The 22,258-nt window shown below is 34.1% G+C and overlaps 3 protein-coding genes across 3 annotated transcripts; all 3 read right to left on the minus strand.

Moving 5' to 3' along the window:
* Positions 1-327: 327 nt before the first annotated feature.
* On the minus strand, positions 328-1,962 carry LOTGIDRAFT_156301 (hypothetical protein; the record flags this gene model as incomplete). Its single annotated transcript, XM_009046304.1, has 5 exons — positions 328-440; positions 807-1,004; positions 1,092-1,216; positions 1,296-1,436; positions 1,763-1,962. The coding sequence occupies 5 exons, from the start codon at positions 1,960-1,962 to the stop codon at positions 328-330; spliced, it is 777 nt and encodes a 258-aa protein (XP_009044552.1).
* Positions 1,963-3,066: 1,104 nt separating this feature from the next.
* Positions 3,067-11,433, minus strand: LOTGIDRAFT_230079 (hypothetical protein; the record flags this gene model as incomplete). The annotated part of the gene is made up of 15 exons (XM_009046305.1): positions 3,067-3,379; positions 3,970-4,088; positions 4,683-4,812; positions 5,301-5,419; positions 5,992-6,028; positions 6,187-6,302; positions 6,775-7,153; positions 7,526-7,684; positions 8,292-8,399; positions 8,586-8,747; positions 9,102-9,231; positions 9,360-9,414; positions 9,776-10,532; positions 10,768-11,040; positions 11,392-11,433. 15 exons carry the CDS (start codon positions 11,431-11,433, stop codon positions 3,092-3,094), a joined length of 2,874 nt encoding a protein of 957 aa, XP_009044553.1. The 3' UTR covers positions 3,067-3,091.
* Positions 11,434-11,791: 358 nt separating this feature from the next.
* On the minus strand, positions 11,792-22,091 carry LOTGIDRAFT_230080 (hypothetical protein). Its single transcript, XM_009046306.1, has 11 exons — positions 22,007-22,091; positions 21,077-21,683; positions 19,515-19,566; positions 18,336-18,385; positions 15,568-15,683; positions 15,044-15,125; positions 14,640-14,744; positions 14,091-14,294; positions 13,516-13,681; positions 13,259-13,380; positions 11,792-13,041 (listed from the first exon to the last, which is right to left on the minus strand). Exons 2-11 carry the CDS (start codon positions 21,659-21,661, stop codon positions 12,388-12,390), a joined length of 2,136 nt encoding a protein of 711 aa, XP_009044554.1. The 5' UTR covers positions 21,662-21,683; positions 22,007-22,091; the 3' UTR covers positions 11,792-12,387.
* Between the last annotated feature and the right edge of the window lie 167 nt (positions 22,092-22,258).

Below are 22,258 nucleotides of genomic sequence, written 5' to 3' on the forward strand. Positions count from 1 at the left end.
ACAAAGATATTTGTGCTCATTTTCAATTCAATTCTTGAGAAGATCTTCCCAGCTAGCTGACCCAATGAAAGACCCCTCCCTCCAATACCACTTCTAGTATGTACACTAAAGCAAGGTTGAATTCTGCTGTAGGCCTATTAACATCTCCATAAAGAGAAGATTTTCCCAACCAGCTAATCTCAATTTAAGACCTCTCCCTCCTAAATCAATACCACTCCCAGTATCTCCACTAAACTAGAAGGAATCCTGCTTTCAAGCCTGTTTATATCTTTGTCAATCCCTCTAGAAATAAAGGCTACAGTACAACTCCAAAGCGGTACACTAAAACTAGGATGAATTTTGCTGTAAAGCTGAAAAGGCTTCCTCAATTCTGGAATCTAACAGCTGTTCAGAGTTGACTAATTTTTCTAAGACATTATCTTCAAGTTCTATTAACATGCCTGTAAAACAAAATTTCTATTCTTGAAATATAGCCAGAGAATAAACAATCCTACCAACCTGTGCTGTGGTATTTTTAAATACAGAATAAGCACTCCGCAAGAAAAATGAAATGAATGGAGCATTACATCCTACACCCCAAAAGGAGAAATATTTTATTTATTGAAGTCAACTGTGGAATCCACAAGGGGAACATCATATGAAACTACAAGTCTGCCAAATTACAAGAATCAGATTTAATACGAAACACAAGAACAAGATCTAATTTTTTTATAGGGTTACCTCAGAAGCAACAGACAATATCTTATATCTGATGTTGGTCTTAGTTAAGTTTTTACGAACAAGGCCCCTGATATTTCAAACCATACCTGTAATTTGAGGAGCTAAATCCGGGTATTTTATCTCAACTCTAGAATATATTATCTCTGCCATGATTTCTGTGGGAGATAACTCTTCAGTCCTCTCTGTCTCTAAAACAGTTCTAGATTTCTCTATCGCTTGTTTTAAATCTGTTGTCGATTTTAATAATTTTGATAATTTATCACTATCCAGCTCCAATAGCATGCCTAGAATCAAATAAGGAATTCTTAAAGCATATAGTAAACTTCATGCATAATGCATAATTTATAATGAGTTTTAAGGAGCAATGTTACCATAGCGATCACCAGTTGTGAATGGTTGCGAATAATGAAGTACTGCAACTCGCAACTCAGTTACATGAGAGTTGTGTTTGAAACTTAAAACCAGTACTCTTATTAAACAACTAGTAATCGCTACTCTACAAGATAAAAAAAGTAATCGCTATAGTGTGAAGACTTCTTTTCCATAATGTTTATATTAGAATCTAGACTGTGGACTTGCCTGTTATTTTTGCAGCCAATAATTCAGAATCTACCAGTTCTAGTATTTTATCATACAATTTCTCTCCTAGAACATCTTTATCACATTCTTGATCTTTGTTTAATATAGAAACTTCAGGCTGTTTGGATTCTTTGGTGCTGAAAAACACGTTGAAAATCTCTTATAAAGATGGAAAGGTTTGTAAAGAGGTTTTTTTAAGCTTTCCTTATGTGTATCAGAGTTTTGGGGCTTTCATTTTTCTCACATCTTAGGATTTCTGTCATAACACACTTAGTTTCAGTAGAATTATAGTTTTCTACTTAAGATTTGGATTTGGACTTTTAAATAGAGATTTGGATACATACAAATTTTCAGTTTTCTCCACAACTCATTAAACTTATCATATACAAAGTAATATTCAAATTCAATAACAAGTTTTGCAAGTCAGATTTTGGCAAGTGTCAAAAAATACAAGTAGACAAACCTGTTTTTTGAAATTGTCTTTTCTGCAACTTTGACATACGACATTAAAACTTGTCTATTCTGCAACATTTCTAGAATTTTGGGGCGTTCACATTCCAACAACATGCCCGTTATCTTTTCAACATTCGTGTCAGTCAATTCACTGACTTGGCTGTAGATATGATCGCCGAGAATTTCTTCTGTTGGATAGACCTCTCCCATTTTATACATCTATCCTTTTACAATTATATTTCAATCTGAAAAATAAATACCAAGTGATAACTAGCTTTTGCGATAGTGATGTCTGAAACACTAACAGTTAACTGAAAATTGGATACCGTATATATGTGTAAATCGATGCTATCAGTGTCTCTGGTACACATAAAAATTAACTAATGATTAGTAAAGCTATTTTCAATTAAAATGTTTAACAATTTGATCAAGATAGACACAAAATCCTGTTGGATTTAGAATAACAAGCATGAAGCCACCGCATGGCTGTTGAAACATCAAATTATGCCAAATTTGAAATACGAGAGCCAGTATTTAAGCACTTTTGCCACTTCCCGACCAATAAAAATAAATTTCACTGTTTCAACAAGAATGACAAAAACACCTGAAGTAATATTTACTGAACATGTCTTGAACTAACATTTTCAGGCAGCTGATTTAGCCTATTGCTTGATCAATATTTAACTAGGAAACAAAAGAATCAAGGTATGACGACTGATGAGGGATCAACAACATTATCTGTCTGAGTCTTTGGGACTTTTCATGCAAATAAGCCACAACTGTAAGGCGTTTTGTCGGGGGTTTTAGTTTTTTTCAAGAATGACATGTTAATTCAGTAATCAATAAATATCAAAAACTCGTAATACATAGACTTCCGCTCCTCCCATTTAGTTTCATTTTAATGTATTTCAAATTATTTTGCTAATTCTAAAATAGCACACTTACCTTCACATTATGTTGCAAAAGAAATATCAAAGCATCTTTCCAAATAAGTGTCAAAATCCTTTAGAAAATTATTACACGTCACGCTTGTTTACAAGAACACCGTAAAATAAAAGTAGAAAAAGGGGAGATAATTCTAAAGGGAAGTAACTCTTAATAAAAATTCAAGACCACAATTATTTCAATGATACTCTTTTGTAATCTAAGACTGGCTTAGCCAAGCATCAGCGACTTTTGCGTTGACTGATAATATAAGAAAGAAACTTTAAATTCAAAAGTTCTTTTTGGACAGTCTTAAACTTAAATTATGCCACAATTTCAAAATCTTTAGGAATTCACAAGACCTAATTCTAAGGCACAAAAACATAAACCGACTTTTAAAATCATTTTTTATTTATTACAAAAGTATCTCATCCAACCTGGATGATAAAGTTCGAGCCATTTGTCCATCTTTGATAATATAAACTGCCTTGTGAAGCGCTGGATAGTAAGTCTCCCTCATTGCACACTTCACAGAGTCAATTTTTTTCACTTCTGCCAGGATATCTAACAAACAAACGAACAATGTTTCCTGATGCTCCCTAACAACAATTGTCATGGTGATGGCCAAACAACTAAACAAATCAGCGAAAAATAACGCCCTACTCTCTGTTGGTGGCTCTTTGCAGTTTTCGCATAAAATAAACTGAAAAAGAAATGTTCAAATTGTATATCCTTTGGCTTGATAATGATAAATTCTCATCCTCCCATACCAAAACAGCTAGTAGGCCTACATTCATTCTCCCACCCCAGGCCATTGAGACAGTTTAGTACCATTGCAGAAGAGTTTTCTCCGACCCTAGAAACAGTCTATCCCCCTACAAGCCCATTCCCCCCAACCTAGAGAACACCATTTCCCCACAAGTCTTTTTTCTCCCACTACAGACTAGTCCATTTCCCCACCACATATATTTCCATTCCCTAAACCCAAAACAGATGCTTCCCCCACTTAAAGAAAACTCAATTCCCCACAACAGAGAAGCTAATTGCATTACCTGGAAAAGCTCTTAAGCCTAACCTGCCTCTTCCCAAGACAGGTATCCCTCCACTCCAGACCAGCCAATACCCCAACCCAGACTAATGTTTTCTGCACCCAGAAGAGCTCATTCCCTAATCTCCAGCCGCAAGAGTAGAGAAAACCAGCCCTGCCCTACCTGAGTCAGACCAGCAAAAGACCTATGTTATAGTTTACCCCCTCCCCCAAGGGTAAACAAGAGAAAACCAGCTCCTCCCTACCTGAACCAGGCCAGCATAAGATCTAAGTACATGCTGTAAAATATCTGGTGGTAAACGGTCTGTTAAAACTACCACTGCATCATTTATAAATTGTATACCGCCGAGTTCTACATACACATCTTAAATATGAAATATTCCAAAAAATAGTTAAGGACGATAAGTTGTCAGGAAAATAGCCGATAACAACAAAATATGTCCTATTTGACAGAAAATAGTCAGAAAATCCACTAAAATCAAACATTGTAATAGTGATAAAGTTCTTTATCCAAGTGGAACAGCAAGAACCATACAGGTTTTGACAGAAATGAAATGAATGGAGTTATACGCCCTACTTTTCTGCACCTTATTGGGTTAAGACAACATGTAATGCAATGCAGTGTACAATGAGGGAAATTTTGACAGGACAGGCCTACTCTTTATTCGCTTTTTAACAGTCGAGGGATCTTTTACTGGAGCACACATGGAGCCCTGGTTTATTGTCCCATCTGAATGACTGGACGCTTTTCCATGCCAGCCCCTCAGACCTGCATGACTGACAGGATGAAACCAGGTTGAAAAATCGGAAGGTATTATCTCGACCTATGCTGGGATTGAACCCTGGCAGACAGGGTAGTGATCAAGTGTCTAACTCACTGAGCCACAATGTCCCTAAAACAAAAATGAGGGAAATTTCGCCAATCTCTTTAACTAGGATAAGAAATAAATAATATTACCTGGAAGATGTTGTGGTATAACTTTCTCTACAAACAGTAGTCTGAGTGGAAATCGGTTTAAATGATAGATAATTAACAGTACTAGTTTATAGAGTCTAGACCATTCTGTTGGTAGCAGCCCAGGTAATACCTTAAAAAATACCAATTACAAATAATGCATGTTTGAATCTATTTGAATGCAAGAAAAATTCTAGAAAAAATAAGCCAAAATACTCACAATACTAATTGCAAAAGGAAACTTAAAATCTAAAACAACATTTTGGCAAAACATTGGTTGCAGCTAATGAACTTTTCACATGAGGAAGTATATCAATCATTAATGAGGAAGTATTTCATAATGAAAAGTGGTATCAGGTGTCTAGAAGAGTAATTCAAATATTCATTGAAGCAAAATTCAGGTCTATTGTCTAACCAGTGATTTCTGAAAACGCATACCCCTGATTTAAATGATATCTAAGTCCACCCAAGTTATGTGAAGGTCAATACTGGGGCAAGATGAGTCAGCGTTGGTGTTCAACCTCTCCTATGAAGATGTCACGATACCTTCATTTGTGATATGAATTGACAACATGGGCCAACTTTCTGAAGCACCGGCCAAGGAATGAGAATTGTTCTGACCTGTATTAGAGCTATAGTAAGAGATATTTGAGTCACTGGCAGCATGTGTAGGTTGTCTAACACCATTTCTGTTACTTCTTCATTGATTACGCCTAGTTCTAGCACCAACTTGACATCTCCTGAAAATATCAATCAAATAGTTCTAGCACCAACTTGACATCTCCTGAAAATATCAATCAAATAGTTCTAGCACCAACTTGACATCTCCTGAAAATATCAATCAAATAGTTCTAGCACCAACTTGACATCTCCTGAAAATATCAATCAAATAGTTCTAGCACCAACTTGACATCTCCTGAAAATATCAATCAAATAGTTCTAGCACCAACTTGACATCTCCTGAAAATATCAATCAAATAGTTCTAGCACCAACTTGACATCTCCTGAAAATATCAATCAAATAGTTCTAGCACCAACTTGACATCTCCTGAAAATATAAATCAAATAGTTCTAGCACCAACTTGACATCTCCTGAAAATATAAATCAAATAGTTCTAGCACCTACTTGACATCTCCTGAAAACATGAATGTCAATGAAATAAAGTTAATGAAGAAAAATAATAACATCAAAAGGATATATGAAATAATGAAAAGAAACAGTTCAACGTCTTACTCTTCTGCCACTGACTGGGCTGATGGACCACCACGCCCTCTACACTCTTTTCAACAAAATTTTAAAAATCTGACTCACCAGTTTCAATAGCACAAGTTATAATTTCTTTTAAATACTGAAATAGAAAAAAGATATAGCTCAGTTACGTTAGCCACAATACTGGAAGCTCATGACAACCAAATTATCCTGGACTTAATTTCAGATTGTGTCCCTTAGAACTTTTTCTCAAGTCTGCACTTGTAACAAGAAAATAAGTTATAAAAATTACTATACCTGTGTATGGGACTCATGTCCATCCACAGTAAAACTTGTAATAAATTTATGTAGAGCTATTTTTATTCTCCAATCATATTCTTCTATATGATACATGAACCAATCAAAATGTTTCTCTGGAAAATTAACAGAGACAATCACTTTAAACAGAGGAAGTAAAAGCCCTTTAAAGGCGAATCTCGTAAGCACTGGCCTGGGCAGAAGAATTTCTTGCCATATATAGCTATTTCTATATACTTCTATTATTTTGAAATCAAAACTAGAAAATGTACCTTGTGAGTTCAAGGATGAAACTTTTAACATGGTGGCTATTTTAGTCAAGGTATAAGTACGACGTTCGTAATATAGTTTGACATTGTGAAGATGTATAAGACAAAGTTCGCCACAGTTTGACATTGTGAAGATGTATAAGACAAAGTTCGCCACAGCTTGACATTGTGAAGATGTATAAGACAAAGTTCGTCACAGCTTGACAATTTGAAGATGTATAAGACAAAGTTCGCCACAGCTTGACAATTTGAAGATGCCAAGATGGAAATAAATGACACAAAAAAATTCAAAGTCCAGCTTCAAATAAGTCTTGCTTACCTTCAACTTTAAAATTCCATTTTCTCAAAGGATTTTTCATCGCCGCTAATAACTTGTGAATTAATTGACGAATCACCATCCTTGTATCAAAATATTCAAATTCAACCAATGATTGAACAACTTCATTATAAACGTCACCAATGTGAAGCAAGGTACAAAGTGGAAAGAGATTTATCAACCAATCACAAGGCTTGTCTCTTGTCGCCTCGAGAACTGTTGTAAAAAGTTTGATGGTGAATTCTAGTGGAAGTGAAAACGTGTCTGTATACAATGACTCCTTATATAAATTGGCAATGATACAAATCAAGACGAATTCCTGAATATTTAGAACTGATGGTTCCTGACAATCTTTGTCTTGAAGAATTTGATATCTGTAATCCTGCAAAATTAAAAACAAGATATCAAATTAAAAAGAAAATCAAAAATACAAGTATGGAATTCACAAAGTTTTATATCAATTTTGATACTAAAAACTTATTGAAACACAGTTTCAAAACCAATCTCATGCAGTGTACAATAAGGTTAAATTTTACCATGACATATGTTTACTTTCTTTCACTTTCCAATTTGTGAGGGGTCTAGGTTTTTCATGCAATTCAAATGACTAGATGATGCTTTTCTGAGTAAGCCAAGAAGCACCTAACTGGCAAAGAAAGTCTGTCTCGTTAAATAAAAATGCGATAATTTATACAAATTACATGATTGCAGTGAACTATTGGTAGTTGCTATAACAACTATTGGTAACGTTTACCTTTGAAACTGCAGAAATAAATTTGAGGAAGTTTTTTTCCTGTTGTTTTTCTATTCGTGATTTAGTAATAACATTTTTTATGGACCAAACTAGTAGAGTCGTTTTCGGATGATTTAGGGTGTGGCGACATTTACATAAGTCAGGTAAAGACTGTAATATCTGGAAAGAAAATCAGACAATAAAATGCAGTGTGCAATGAAGGAAATTTGCAAATAAACCTAACCTTAGCAAGAATGCACATAAGCTCTGATAGTAAACCAGAATTTGATGTAATATTGTGTTCCCTTATTTAAGGAAGATGTATTATAAGAGTATAATATTATCCAAAGAATGGAAGAGACACATACAAAATCATAGTTGTATAATAGCTACTATGAGGTGTGTATTCTCCCAGATCCAAATCTTAATCTAAATGAGAGGGGACAGAGACAAGCAAATGTTGACTGTTGCCAAGGTGATGCTGAAAAGTGCTCACCCTGAGGTGAACCATAAGTCACCAAATCTAATCAGAGCCAACCAGTCAAATTGAAGGATAAGACTGTAGGAAGTAAAGAGTGTTAACTAATGATTGCTATAATGAAAAGTGATCAATTAAAAGTATATTTGTGACTAGCAATAGGTTTAAACAATCTGATCTGATATAAACTACATGGTAGAAATTAACTCTTAACACAACTATCATGTGATCAGAGAGTCAAAGGTATTGTCAAATATTAACTCTACTACTTTGTCCTTACAGCTTCAGGAAATGCAAATCTTTATTTACCTGGATAACTGTGTCTATTTGACCAGAATTATTTATGACAGCATCAACCAGTCTTTCCATTGTGGTTTCTACATCTATCAGCAATAAATACATCACATCTTGCAAAACCTGAAAAATATAACGAAAAAAAAACACCATGCAGTGTGCAATGAGGAAAATTGCCAAAACAGCTGCATCAGCTTACACTTTTTTCAACTATCCAGGGATCTTTGACTAGCAACGGTTTATTGTGCCATCTGAATGACAAGATGTTTTAGTAACGGAACTAAATGGTGCAAATGGAGTCAACCTCACCTGCTCGGTAGAATTGTTGGTAAATTTATTGAAGATAACGGTAAGTTCTGAGTTAAATTCTGGTTCAGATAGTAACTGTAGATTGACATTCTCTCTGTAACCATGGAGAATAAACTTCTGTTGTAGAACTAGAGGTAGATTTCTAAATACTCCACACACCAGCTGCAATGAAACAGTCATACAGTTTTAGAGGTGTGAGTTGACAAAATTAAAAAAAAACGAACACCTAAATTCAAATCTAGACCTTTACTTGATGTAGTTTCTTTAAAACAAACAGATCACAAATCAAAATAAGAGCTCAGTTTATTTTCAAGAAATAATGTGCTGTCGTAACAGTTGCCTACAAAACAATTAGGTTTCAGGGGTGAAACTAGCTCTTTAAACAAAAACATCTAAATGCCAGGACCCCATTCAAGTCAGGGTTGGGTTTGCCACTGGAATTTACCAGGCTAGCAAGTATGATTCAGGGGCAAATACCAGCAAATAGTTATCCACCTATATACACCTATACCATACCTTTCTCAATTTACAAATTGTTTCCTTGGTAAAATTCTGTTGGCTTGAGTTTTGATATATCTCCAATATTTCATATAAATATTTTTCTTTAAATAATACGGCAGGATTCTTCAGAAATAGGTCTAAATATCTAAAAAAAAAAAAAAGAAAGTAAATTGAATTTGAAGTTGTCTTAAAAGACATACAAAGTAATGACTGATCAATTACATGCAAGTTGTCATCGAAAATCATCTATATAACCAAATGTTAAATGCTTACCCTTTTTGGTCCAATTCGTGCAAATCTTGCAGCTTGAGCCAATTCTCAATATCATCTATAAAATACAAATAGAAACAATTACAATTTAATTTGATCCATCTCTTGCCCAAGGGAAACCTTTAAAACCTTCACACTGAAAATACCCGGTCGGTTGGTTGGTAGATGACAAATTAACGTTTTCTTCCAGTGGATGCTAGTTGTTGGTAGTCGTAGTAGTTGGTAGTTGGATTGGTTAAATTGGATGATTCTGTACTGTTGTTTCGATAATTCGAGAATTGGAAATACTTGTTGTAGACCGAGTTATATATTTTTTGGTCAGTGGGTCAATTAAGACAAATCATTTCAGCTATAGTTTATACTTGTTTCATAGTTTGCAGAGTTTTGAGAAATTAATTTTGAAAGACTATCTATTTTACCTTCAAAACCAGGACTTTTAGTTCCAATTCTTCTCAAACAGGAATCAGACGAACTTTCTACAGCCTTTCTCTCTTTCGCTTCTTTTTTTGAGAAGGCTTGTTGCTTGTAAAACACGCTTGAAACTAAATCACATAGTCTATCTTTATCTTGGCTAAATTCTTCAGAAAGATTCTTAAATAATGCTCCTCTAATTTGCAGAAATTCCACACACAAACTTTCCATTTTACTTTCAAAATTGTTCACTTTGAAAAATCTCTTGTTCATGGCTTCTTCGAAATCTACGTTTGATTTTGCCCGGAGAGTTTTGGAGACAAATTTTAAGCATTTTATCCATAATACACAAGGAAACTTGGAAATGTCTAATTGGCTGAAATTCAAATTTGATTTCGCACAGAAATTAGAGAAAAATTCCACATTTTGATCACTTTTTTTAAATTTCAAGTTTGACTTTTCTAAATATAACACAGGCAAGACCAGAATTCTATTTAAAAATTCTGACAAAACTTCTCCATTCAAATTTTCTAGAAGTTCTGAATATTGAATTGTGATTTCCATTAACTTGGATATAAGTTCTTGAAATTCTATCCCATTTTCCTCATAATTGATTGGTTGATCATGAAATCTGAGTTGTAGAAAATGACCAATCAGAGAAGAGATAAGTTGAAGATCTAGATATGTCACAGGCTCGCGTTGAATATGCTGCGTTAATTTAGAATAAAAGTTCAATCTTTCTGTAGTTTCCAACGAGCAGGGAACCTAAAAAGAAAAACATCAAATTAAAAATCATACAGGCCAATATGAAGATTGCTTACAGCAAAAATGCCTAACTCAAACATAACTAGAAGTCATCGAAATGCAAAAGAAATCGAAAGTAGAATTTGCATCCTATTTATCTCATATGGCTAGCTTGGCAAGTATCGGTACTATTCAAGGTAAGGCTTGTATCAAATGCAGTACCAAAAATCTTCCAAGATTTGTCAAGAAATCTCACCTCTACAATAGATTCGAACCAATTAAAAGCTTTCACCATATCAAAATAAGTATCATAACTTATAGATGGTAAGCCTGCCATTGGTCTGGAACAAACATTTCTTTCTTGTGTTTGTAACAAAAATACAGCACTTAGTTTCATTTTCCACCATCTTTGTTGAAGTTCTGTGTGAGGTTCTTCTAACCCTTCGATTATTTCTGATATTGGCTCTTCCAAGACTTCTAGAATGTCTTTGCTTTCATCCTTACCAAGGCCTTTCAATTCTTTATCAACCTAATGTAATAGAACAAGAAAGATTTAAAACTGTAGGTTTTTGGAGTAGCTTAGATAAAGGTAGAAAAAAGAATTAATTCACTAGGACCAAAGCAAGGAAACGAGGGTCATTATCTTGTCAAAAAATGTCTCTTTCCACAGACACAGTTACAAGTTATGCAAACGGAGAGTTATTTGCCTATCCCACATTACGGGCAAGATAGTCCTTTCGTCAGCGGCATTACAATGGTCAGTTGCTGAGTAGGACCGTTTGTTTTTGTTTCATTTATGAGGCCCAATCGGCAATGCAAGAACAAGATTTTGAAATGAAATGGTCAAATGTCAACGACAGAAAGATGGAATGCCTCATACCTTTTTGAATGCAAATTCCCAAACAGATCGTAAAACAGCCATTTCTGACGTATTTTCCATTGTAAAATAGTATGATTTTTCATAAATTAATTTGACAAGTTTCAAAACGCGTTTTTAACGACTAAGCCATTTTTTCCTCCTTTTCAAGAGAGGTCAACCTTTTCAATCTCCAATGCTGGAGAATTCAAACGAGTTGTCTCCCTTGACAAACAGAACACAATAAGTTTCTTTCGATTTTTCAGAAATTCGATCGAGATTTCTTGGAAAAGTCGCCAAAATTAGGAAAAAAAGAACTTTGAGAACCTAAATTGTAACATCATTGTTAAGATGTTTGCCCTATAACCAGCTGATAGACAGTTCCAATGAACCTTGAAACATTAGTCAGAGCCAACAAATTCTTCAGATTTTAGTCTTTAATTTATTAACTGAATCTATTCCATATGACGATAATGAAACATGCAAGGGCTTTTTTCTTATGAAACTCAAAATCACTTTTTGGCTTAATTTACACCCTTCAACTTTTGATACAAAATTAATGACCACAAAATAGAAATATTTTATGAATATTCTATTCAAATAATTGGAATTTGATATCAGATTTAAGAAAAAAGAAATATATCAAAATGAATGACTGCAATTGAAAAGAGGATAACTCAAGATTTTAGTACGGTACTGTAACAGGTACCAACTTTTCGAAAAACACAAAAAACTGTCAATTGCTGAGAATTATGAGTAAAAAGTAGAAAAGGATGTCCATGCTCTAGTCTCATATTTGAAGTTGATTAAATATTGAAATGAAATACATGTATAATGGAAGCAGAGGTCCAAAACCTCGAACATATTTCCCTGTTCGTGCATTCATTTTAACAGTTTTGGTTGGTTTTTACAGAATTGTGATCTGTATCACTTCTGGCATCCTTTTGTTGAATGAACCATCCAATAGAAAATGATTTAGATGTCATGTGATAAGAGCAATGAATATTTACACAAATCAGTCTATTTTTTGCCTCTTTTGGCTTTTCCACCGCGAGGTTTGCCAGTACGAACTCGACTTCTTGGTGATTTGGTTGTGGCTCCCTCTGTAGGTTCACTTGTTTCTGTAGCCTCTTCTGTGATAGTTTCATCAGTTTCATTTTCAGGGTTCTCAGTTTCATTTTCAGCCTCATTTTCATTTTGAGCGTCGTCTGTTGTTTGGTCTTCATTGGACTCTTCCAAACCAATAATGGCTGCATCGGAATTATCTGCAATGTCATCTTCAGTATGATCTGCATCACCATTTTGATTCTCGTCTTCCATTTTTGCAGTTCCGTTTTCATCACCGTCTGCCAACAAACTTTTTTCTTCGGCAGTAACGTCTGCAAAGTCGACAGTCTTCATAGTATCGTCTGGATCCATGGTTTCATCTTGATTTTGAGCTGTCGTCTGCTCTGTGGAATCCTCTTCTGCTTTGCCCTCATCGACTGACTCTACTTCCTCCTTTTCAGCGGTTTCATCATCATCTTTAATCTCAATAATTTCAGTTTTTGATTCTTCTTTTACTACCGTCTTTGACTTCTCTTTGGCCTCTTTCTCAGTTTTCTCTTTAACAGCTTCATCGAGCGCCTTCTTGTCTGCTTCTACTTTCTTTTTTAATTTCGCCAACATGGCAGTCTGCAAAAAAGAAAAAAGAAACTGACACATAAAATTTAGGAACAAAAACTTTGGACATAGTTTAATTATTTCAGATTAAAGGGTTTTCCTTGGGGTGGGGAGAGTACCTGGTACTGGTAAATCTGTGACCTCTATTTTCTCCCAAACCCTAATTAAGTATCAAGCTTTGTGCCGTCTTCCAAATAATTTCTAGTATTTCAATTAAACTTCAGCCTACCTTAAATTTATCAAAATGAACTTGAGTTTTACAATGGCCGACCTTGGCTGCCTCTTCATTATTATAGAACTTATGACAGAGTTTACAGAAAAATCCTGTTACTGGAATCACCAAACTTTGTCCTGAAAATTATCAAAACATTTATACAGTTGAAATTATTTATCTAAAATAAATGAAATCAATAATAACGTAATACTTTTCTGACCCGCAGAAGAAACTGTCAATCTTAGCTTAACAATAATAACAGTGTCACTCACCCACAGGCTTTTTGGAATCAAAAGTTGCCGTCTCCATTTCTTTCATATCTTTCTCTGAAGCGTCAAGTTGAGCCTTGAGCACTTTCTCATCTTTAACTTCAGGTTTAGGTGCAACTTTCTTTTCTGTGGGTTTAGAACTGGTAGAACTTTTACTTGTTCCATTTGACTGAAATTTGAAATATTAGATTTTGACTTTGTAAGAGTGAGTACAACAAAATATTTAAAAAAAAACTTGCATTCATTAGCAAAGTAACTATTAAGACTTTGAAACTATGGAAGAACATGTATTGCCAGTAATAGGTCTGATGAATATGTAAAAGGTCAGATGAATATGTAAAAGGTCACGTAGATATGTAACAGGTCATGTAAATATGTAACAGGTCATGTAAATATGTAACAGGTCATGTATATATGTAACAGGTCACTTGAATATGTAAAAGGTCACGTAAATATGTAACAGGTCATTTGAATATGTAACAGGTCATTTGAATATGTAAAAGGTCAGGTGAATATGTAATGAATATTTATGAATACAATATAAAATATATTAAGCAATCCAAATATGGTTAAAATACCTTGGAATCTTTATATTCCTTAGAGTCTTTTGAGTCTTTGCTGTCTTTTTTGCTGGATGATAATGATGATGATGTTGATGATTTTTTGTCCTTATCTTTGCCGTGTCCACGATCATCATCATGCCTGCGTCTATCTCGATCTCTGTGATCTCTCTCACTACTATCTGATCTTTTACTTCCTAAATCTTTATTCTTCTTCTCATTCTACAAAATGTCACATAAAATTACAGTCTAATCAATACTAGTCCAAGCTTTCAATCCGTTTTTAATTAGCTTTTATTTATAATTTAACCACTTAAGTCAGCCCTCTTGAGACCCTCTTTAGCCCTCAAATCTTCCCTGTCTGGCGCTGGTAAGCTAAACTAGTCTAATGCTTCTCCGAATACTGTTCTGAATAAAAGTTGCTCTCGCTAATGATGTTACAATATCAATAAGAACTGAAAACGTCAATATCTTCCTGATAAGTTACAGACAACTACTGTATTAATATTAAGATTTTTTAGGGACTACTTCAATCCTCAAAATAAAGTAAAAGAAAATGAAACTCACATCCATATGGCGTTTAGTTCCTCGATGATTCAAAACTTCTTTAAAATTTTTAAAACATGGTACATTACACCATCTACATCCCATGTTCACTTGAACAACTCGTTTCTGTAAACAAAACAAAAAACAAAAAATAATTTGTTGATTTGTTGATCAACACGATTGTCTAATAATGTTCAAAATTCCCACCAATATTAGAGGACAGCTTCATAAAACTTAAAATTCTTTACATAACCTGTTTGTTGCATTAGGTATCGTATTGTGACATGACACTACTTATAATCCAAATTCTTTGCAAGTAAATAACTTGTTGAGATCTCCCTTGCATCTAATTGAGCAGAGGCAAGGCCATACGCCATACATCATGAAATTTGTCAGAACAGTTGTGTAAAAAGACTAGATCGTACCCTATGAATACTGGTCTTCTTGTGTTTATCAGCTGGTATTTTTAATGGTTCAACACACAGTTTACAGAATGAATCATCATCCCTGAAACACACAATACAAGTAACATTTTAATGCTTTTGTGAGGCATAGGCAATATATAAGAATTAAACGTTGAGTTTCACTAGCATTATTGGTGTGTAAACGCACTTGATCATGTGACAAACTGAATAAATGACAAAGTCTATGTATGTTGAGTATGATCAACTGCATTTACACACCAATAATGCTATTGAGACCAACGTTTAACTCATATATTTATTTACTCATTTAGTTCAATTATTTAGTTTGCTTAACTGGTTCATTGAAGGGAGTGATAGTAGAAAGGTAAATATTACTCTTTAACATTTAATAATGGAAGGGCAACGCTATTTTCAATAAAAGAAACTTTACCAATGATAGTGTTTTGTGTCTAGAGGCTTATCCAACTTAATTTTTTTGCATTGAATGGTTCTTCTATCACATAGGGAATTAGAAAGAGACTTACTCTAATAATCTAAGATGTTGTTGAGCTTGATTTCTAGCCATATTAGATCTGGCTACATCCCCCACTCCTCTCATACGTTCTTCATGTTGACGAGATCTCATGTGCTGACCAAATCCCTGTTGAATGTTAAATTCAAATATTATAGTCAAATATCAAGTCTAACTCTAAATTAAATCAAAATGTTGATTGAATAACTGTTTTAAATAACAACATGATGAAAGTATAAATATTGAGAGAAGGTGAAATATGAAGTCCAATGTCAAATTGCATAGAGACCATAAATTGTTTGAATTCAGAAATGACATGGTTTCATGAAATCTTTACTTAAATGATTCAATTCCATTTTTAGGATTTGAAAATTTCTATTAGTCATTTTATATCAATGAAAATGGCGATGCCATACAGTGAGGAATGATGGAAATTTTGCCAGGACAGCACCACAGCCTACTTTGTTTTCCAAACAATTGTGATTTTTGAATTTATTAGTAAAACAAAAAGCAGCTAGGCTACATTATTTTCTTATCATTGACATATGGACCTATAGAAGCATGTGTCTGCATGCACCTGCAAAAAAACTTAATATTAGTTGCATGTTTATCTAATGGAAGGATCCATTCCAATGAGAGGTGTGGAAAGTATGACAAATAGGCAGAAGTGGAAAAATAGACAATGCTGATTGGAAGTTAGGCTACAGCCTACAGTCAAACAGTCTGCACCCAGATAATTATTTCAAGATTTTAAAATTATTTCCCGCAAATTGATTTAAATAAGAAATGAAGTTATAAAAGTCTCAAAGAAACAATCTGAAGGGGCAAAAGTTCCTGAAATTGTTCTTGAATTAACAGATTTTCCTAGCATCAGATCGGCTCAAAATTTTAGAAACAAATTCCAAGAGCGGGAAAAAGAGAACCAAGAAAGAAGGAAAGCTAACTTGAAAATATCCAAGGGTTAGATTATGCAATGAGTTCAAGGTCATAACAAAATTCTGTATAATCTTTAGGAAATGATGTAGGACCTGTAAGGGTCCGCGGGAGTAAGGCTGAACTGTTAGAAAGCAAGGTTTGATGCCACAAAGGGAATGGAGGTAAAAAAGTTGGTCAAAATTAACCCATCTGCTGCTCACCCTGCATAGTCCACCACAGAGAAAAACTTTGACCTAAAGACTAATATGCATGTGTGGAAGGGTTCATTTAAAGGTAAAGGGAAGTCAGGTACATCATATAGTAAAATAATCTAGATACATAACTTTAAATAATTTTTAATAACCATTGACCTTGACTAGGAGTCATCGCATACCATAACTAGCCTTACGGATAATTTTATTTATAAATTGGTCAAGAACAGGCACTAAGTATCTATATTGAAGCCAATCAAGGGCAATTATGAAATGAAATGAAATGGAAATGGTTATGAAACTAAATGAGCAGAATTATCATTCATTTGATACTTCAGTTAGTAACTAAGAATGATGCCTCAGATCTATGGAAGAGTCTAAACTTGAAAATCAGAAAAATATCTATAACAAGAAATTGCAGTACAAATTGAACAAGAAGTTTGAAAGAAACTAAGAAAGATTTACCGATTCATTGAAACATTCTTCATTGCAGGCATGGCAGAAAAACCGTGACTTCGGTCCACTCAACTGGAACAAGAATAAGTATGAAGGGATTTCATTGGTTGAAACAAGAACTGGTTAGTAAAAGAACCAATCAAATAAATAACATTAAAGATTAGTTAATAAACAAACTCAAACTGTAGGGTAAGGAAAATGAAACTAATTTTTAAAAAAAGATAAGAATTTTTTAAAAGAAATTGAAGAAAATCTTTTTAGAGCTGTCAAGAAAAATAAAAGCATTTTAAAATTTAGAAAAGATGCTCAGATGGAAAAAGTGATCAAAAAATTTTATTTGCTTGAGTTTTGAATTGAGCAAGAACTCTAATATACAGACCCAATATGAAATGAATGGAGTTTTACGTCCTACTATATAGGCCCATGATAAGCTCCAGAGGTGTGAATAGTTGAATACTCTCCTCATTAAAAGGAGAGTAAGAAAGCAATGAACAGAAAGCATGAATTGACAGAAGGAAATGAAGGAATGAAAAAAAAAACAGAAATTGAGAATAAAGAAAGATTTGAATATTATGGGATGACTAGAGAAGAATAAATGACTCCAAAAGGAATGAATGAAAAAGAAATGATGACCAACTTAATATGAAAGGATAAACTGAATGTGAAAGGATGAATTGAGCGAAGGATGAAATGGTGAAAAGAATGAATAAAATTTCCAAAGACTGACAGGAAAGAGAAAAAAAAATTGGCAACAAGGAAAGCCAACAACTTAGGAAAATCTGAAATCGAAGGCATATTATATATCACAAACACAAGACAATATCATGGTATAACACACTTCTTTAACACAATTAAGTACATAACGTTCCAACACAATTTACACATGTTGTCATCAGATGAAAATATTTAGTTTTTAAGTTTGGAAAACACATGACAGTTAAGACAAGCAAAAATATTTTTGCTCATACGAGTCCAATTCAAAACAAACATGAGTAGTCCACTATATTCTCAGGTAGTATAAGTAACAATCAACAGAATGCAAGTTATGTCTGTATAGTTTCTATTACTATTTATTCTACCTACAAATAAAATGGACTATTTGTGTTTATGTTTGAATTCGATCCAGATGAGCAGAAAAATCTCTGCTGGAGTACAACACGAATTAGACAAGATATAAAACAAAGAGAAGACAACTCACCCTGTCGGTGGTAGGAAATTTTGGGTCGTATTCCTCTCGTCTTATTCCTCCTAGAAACAGGCAAACGTATTATTAAAGATCTTATTTCAGAATATAAATCTATCACTCATACATTCATACTAACATACATACTGTTACAAGACATTTATTTGGTTATATATCAGGGAAAATGCATGGGGTTATTTGAAGTTGTTCACATTTCATTGTTCGTAGCACAACGCATTTTGTTAAAAGTGCAATTAATAACCATCATTGCAATTATACACACTGCGGTTTCGAATCTGTAGTCCTACTAATCAATTAAAGTTGAGGAAAAGCTGGAAGAGCTTATGAAGACAGGGTTTCACATAGAAAATATTCGGGAGACAAAATTTCAAACATATGAGAAGAGGAGATAATTCAGCATTTTAAGCAGTAAACTGAAGAACTGAATGTGAAATTTGTTCTGATCTCTCAGCAAAGAATGCTTCAGCTATATCTATTGCCAGTATATTTTTAACGGTTTTACACTAAGTTTAATGATTCCTTTCCTTGTCAGAAGATAAAGAGAACAAAGCTTATTTAATCCGGAATGGAAAAAAAGAATTGGATATTGAATGATACTTCTAGTTTAGTCACCCTTTGAAGAATTTGCTTTGATGTCACAGAAATAACCATTTGACTACAAATAATTGTGTGCGATTCAATGTCTAAAATGGATATGAAGATACAGTGCAAAATGACTTGCTGTATGGAAGAAATCTCATAATTGAGGGGTTCATGCATAAATCTAATTTTAGTTTGCTGGAACTATTTGGTTATGCATCGAAAATTATTGGTAAATGCAGTACGTGGTGTTATTGTTTGGAAAGGGACACTGGCTAATATTTTATAAGCAGAAATCTATCTTGTTAAATCAGTTTTGAGAAATTGTCATCCAGAAATTAACGAGTTAGGAGGGGACTGATCTATTATGACAAACAAATGCTCAAATGAGGGCCTATATAGATAAACTATCGCTTTTTCTGAGGAAACTACAAAGCAATAGCACTTGAATGCAACAATGGCGTTAGGAATTGCTTCCTATGTTGTGAAGACTTCAAAGATGAGAATGTTGGCTGTTTGGTAGAGAGTTTGATACATAAACCTCAGTCTAAATTATGAGTTTCACGGACAAATGAAAGGGGATTTGATTGTTACCTGGCCTAATAAAATCAGGTCTTCCTTGATGAACAGTTGGTGGAGGTCCTTGCTGAAATATTACAAATGCAGAAGTGTAAGCTTATATCAGAATCAAATATTTCTGTAAGTCTTGAGACGATTTCTTGGGATGAATTCTCCAGCATGACTTTCCGGCTGAAAAAAGGCTGGTGAAAGGCTCTTCAGAATAATGAAAATTCAAAAATTATTCTGATCTCATATTCTGAATCATTGCCTTGTTGAAAATCTGAAAAAAAAGTCCTCAATTTATGGTACAGACACAGCATGATTATGAAAGAGAATAAACCAAATTTCCAGCATTACTATAGAATTCTGAACTGTCGAGCAGTTGTGATCCAAGAAATATACAACATGCATATGCAAATGTTTGACAGAATTTTTGCACATCTTCACCAAAATGCAATATCTACATAAAACAAATATTGCTAGCAATGAACTTATTCAATTTTAAGAATCATTCTAAAGATTTCGATATCAATTAAACAGTTGACGAACATCCAGAGATAGCTGTGGTTTTGATCTTCTTGAAAATTATCAGGAAATCGGTTATAAAATTGACACACAGAAAGGAAAAGTTTTATGTTCCAATTTCCTGCTCTAGTTGGGAACTAATTAAAACTATCTACACAAAGACAATCCTAAAGTAAGCAAATTGCTGAGAAGTATGTTATATTAGCCAAGTGCTTCTTGGTTTGCAGTGTATGTTTAATGTTGAATTCTATAGCACTATAGCATATTCCAAATCGAATCTCCAGTTTGACTTGTATTGTGCTGTTAGAATGATTTTTGTTGATGAGAAAGGTACCTACATACGACTTCATTTCAGCATGGATAATGAATAAGACAAAGCAAAAGCCTTGCATCATTTCCTAACTAAGGTTTAGATACTACAAAGGCATTTATCAAAGCTTAAATCTATCACAAGATAAATAAAGGCAGTAGATATGAGCAATCTATAGAAACATCGGTAAACTTCTGAACAAGCACCACTGTACATAGTATAAGGTTTTATAAGAGATACTCTCTTATAGAAGCACTGGTCTAGGTCACAATGGTAGTTGACAATGGGGATAATGTTTCTGTAACAGTTCAGTTTTGTTTGACTGATGGCTGGTCTGAATGTTAGACAGGTAACATCAAGTATTGAAGGTCTGATTTGATAAAAAGTGAAGCAATTAATCCATAAAATGGATAATGAATAATTCTTTTGTCTTTGATAGAAATGCTTTGGTGTACACTGGTACCGCATGACTCCAATCTTTCACTCAGTTTAATTGTCGACAAACATTTGTGAAAGAGAAAATCCATGATAGGACCAAGATTGTTCACAGACAGGAACATGGTGATTATAGACTCTGGAATCTGGATGTGAACAGAAATCTCGAGAAGGAACTCATCTTGAAAATAAATACTAAATAAATATCAAATATAAAGTAAAGTCAAAAATCAATGAGACTTGAGTTCAAGTAGACATAAAAACTTCTTTAAGATCTTTTGTAATAAAAAATTGATAGTGTTTGAAGCTAGAAAAATATACTTACATCAAATCTGCTTCTTTTCATGTCCATTCTCATTCCTTCATTTGGTCGTTTCATTGGCATCATTGGTGGTGGGCCAGGTCTGGGGCCTGGTGGACCATCTAATAGAGAGGGAATACGTCCTGGTGAGGGGCCACCTGGAGGACCTAAGGGTCCAGGGGCAGGCCCCATCAATCCAGGAGCTCCCATCTTGGTGTTGATATCGCCTATCATCTGACTCTGTTGTTGAAGAAGATTACTGGCTAGGGCAAGTTGTGACTCTCTTAAATTCAGTTTCTCTTCCAGTCGTTTGTGATTCATAAGCTGTTCTTGTAACCCAACTGTTAGGGGATCAACTGTAGAAGGGGTAGGTCCATTTCTACCCATCAAACTTGGTGGAGCAGATGGCTCAGATAACAAGGGTCGTCCTCGTGGAACCTCTCCTAAAATTCCACTAGGGCCATAAGGACCCCTTTCTCTTCCCATTTCGAAGTCGTCTACTGGACCAGGAAGCAATCCACCTCCTCCTCCTCCTCTTCCTCTCATTTCAAATTCTCGGTCCATCCCCATATCTCGACCTCGCTCATACATAAACCTGTCTCTATCCATAGTAAACTAACTGATCAGTGAACTGAAAATAAATCAAATCAAACAATTACCTCGCCAAGAAAATGAATCTTAGAAATAACTAAATGGTAAACTTCAACACAAAGGAACTGTTCTTCAAGAAATCTTACAACTCTCTTACTAATTTTCATAGCAAGAGTTCACATTCATTTATCAAATGTGATCAATCACTTCTCTGTTTTTAGAAAAATGAATGATGTGTCATGACGTCATGAATTTATAAATTCATGCAAATTTACACTCAAAAAGCTCAATTTCAGTTCCCTAAATTCTAACATTTTAGGGTGCAACAGTTTTAACAACATAAGATCTTTGCAAAAATCGTACCAGTAATCATAAGAAGTCAACTGATTTGCTATTATTTCTATTTTAATTTTTGTTCTCTTTTCCAGATTTTCAAGATGGCGACGCCTGCTTTAGGTTTGTTAAAATTGAGATGCTGCAAAATCACAAAACGAATGAAAAATGATGGTTAATTATTGGATTCAAAACGTAACATGCATTGAAGGAATTTTAATTGAAAACAGACAGCAATGCAATTTAATTTGGGTGCTTTTATAAAACAAAACATTCATGAAA

This window comes from Lottia gigantea (genome assembly GCF_000327385.1).
Source record: "Lottia gigantea unplaced genomic scaffold LOTGIsca_10, whole genome shotgun sequence".
In the NCBI taxonomy this organism is placed as follows: domain Eukaryota; kingdom Metazoa; phylum Mollusca; class Gastropoda; family Lottiidae; genus Lottia; species Lottia gigantea.

Bases quoted from the DNA above. Each gene is read 5' to 3' on its own strand.
- LOTGIDRAFT_230080 (XM_009046306.1), bottom strand. From the start codon at position 21,661: ATGGATAGAGACAGGTTTATGTATGAGCGAGGTCGAGATATGGGGATG. The intron at 13,682-14,090 runs GTATTTTAACCA...TTCAAATTTCAG, and splicing joins AGGAATATAAAGATTCCAAG to TCAAATGGAACAAGTAAAAG. The intron at 13,042-13,258 runs GTAGGCTGAAGT...TCTTTTTTGCAG, and splicing joins TTCATTTTGATAAATTTAAG to ACTGCCATGTTGGCGAAATT.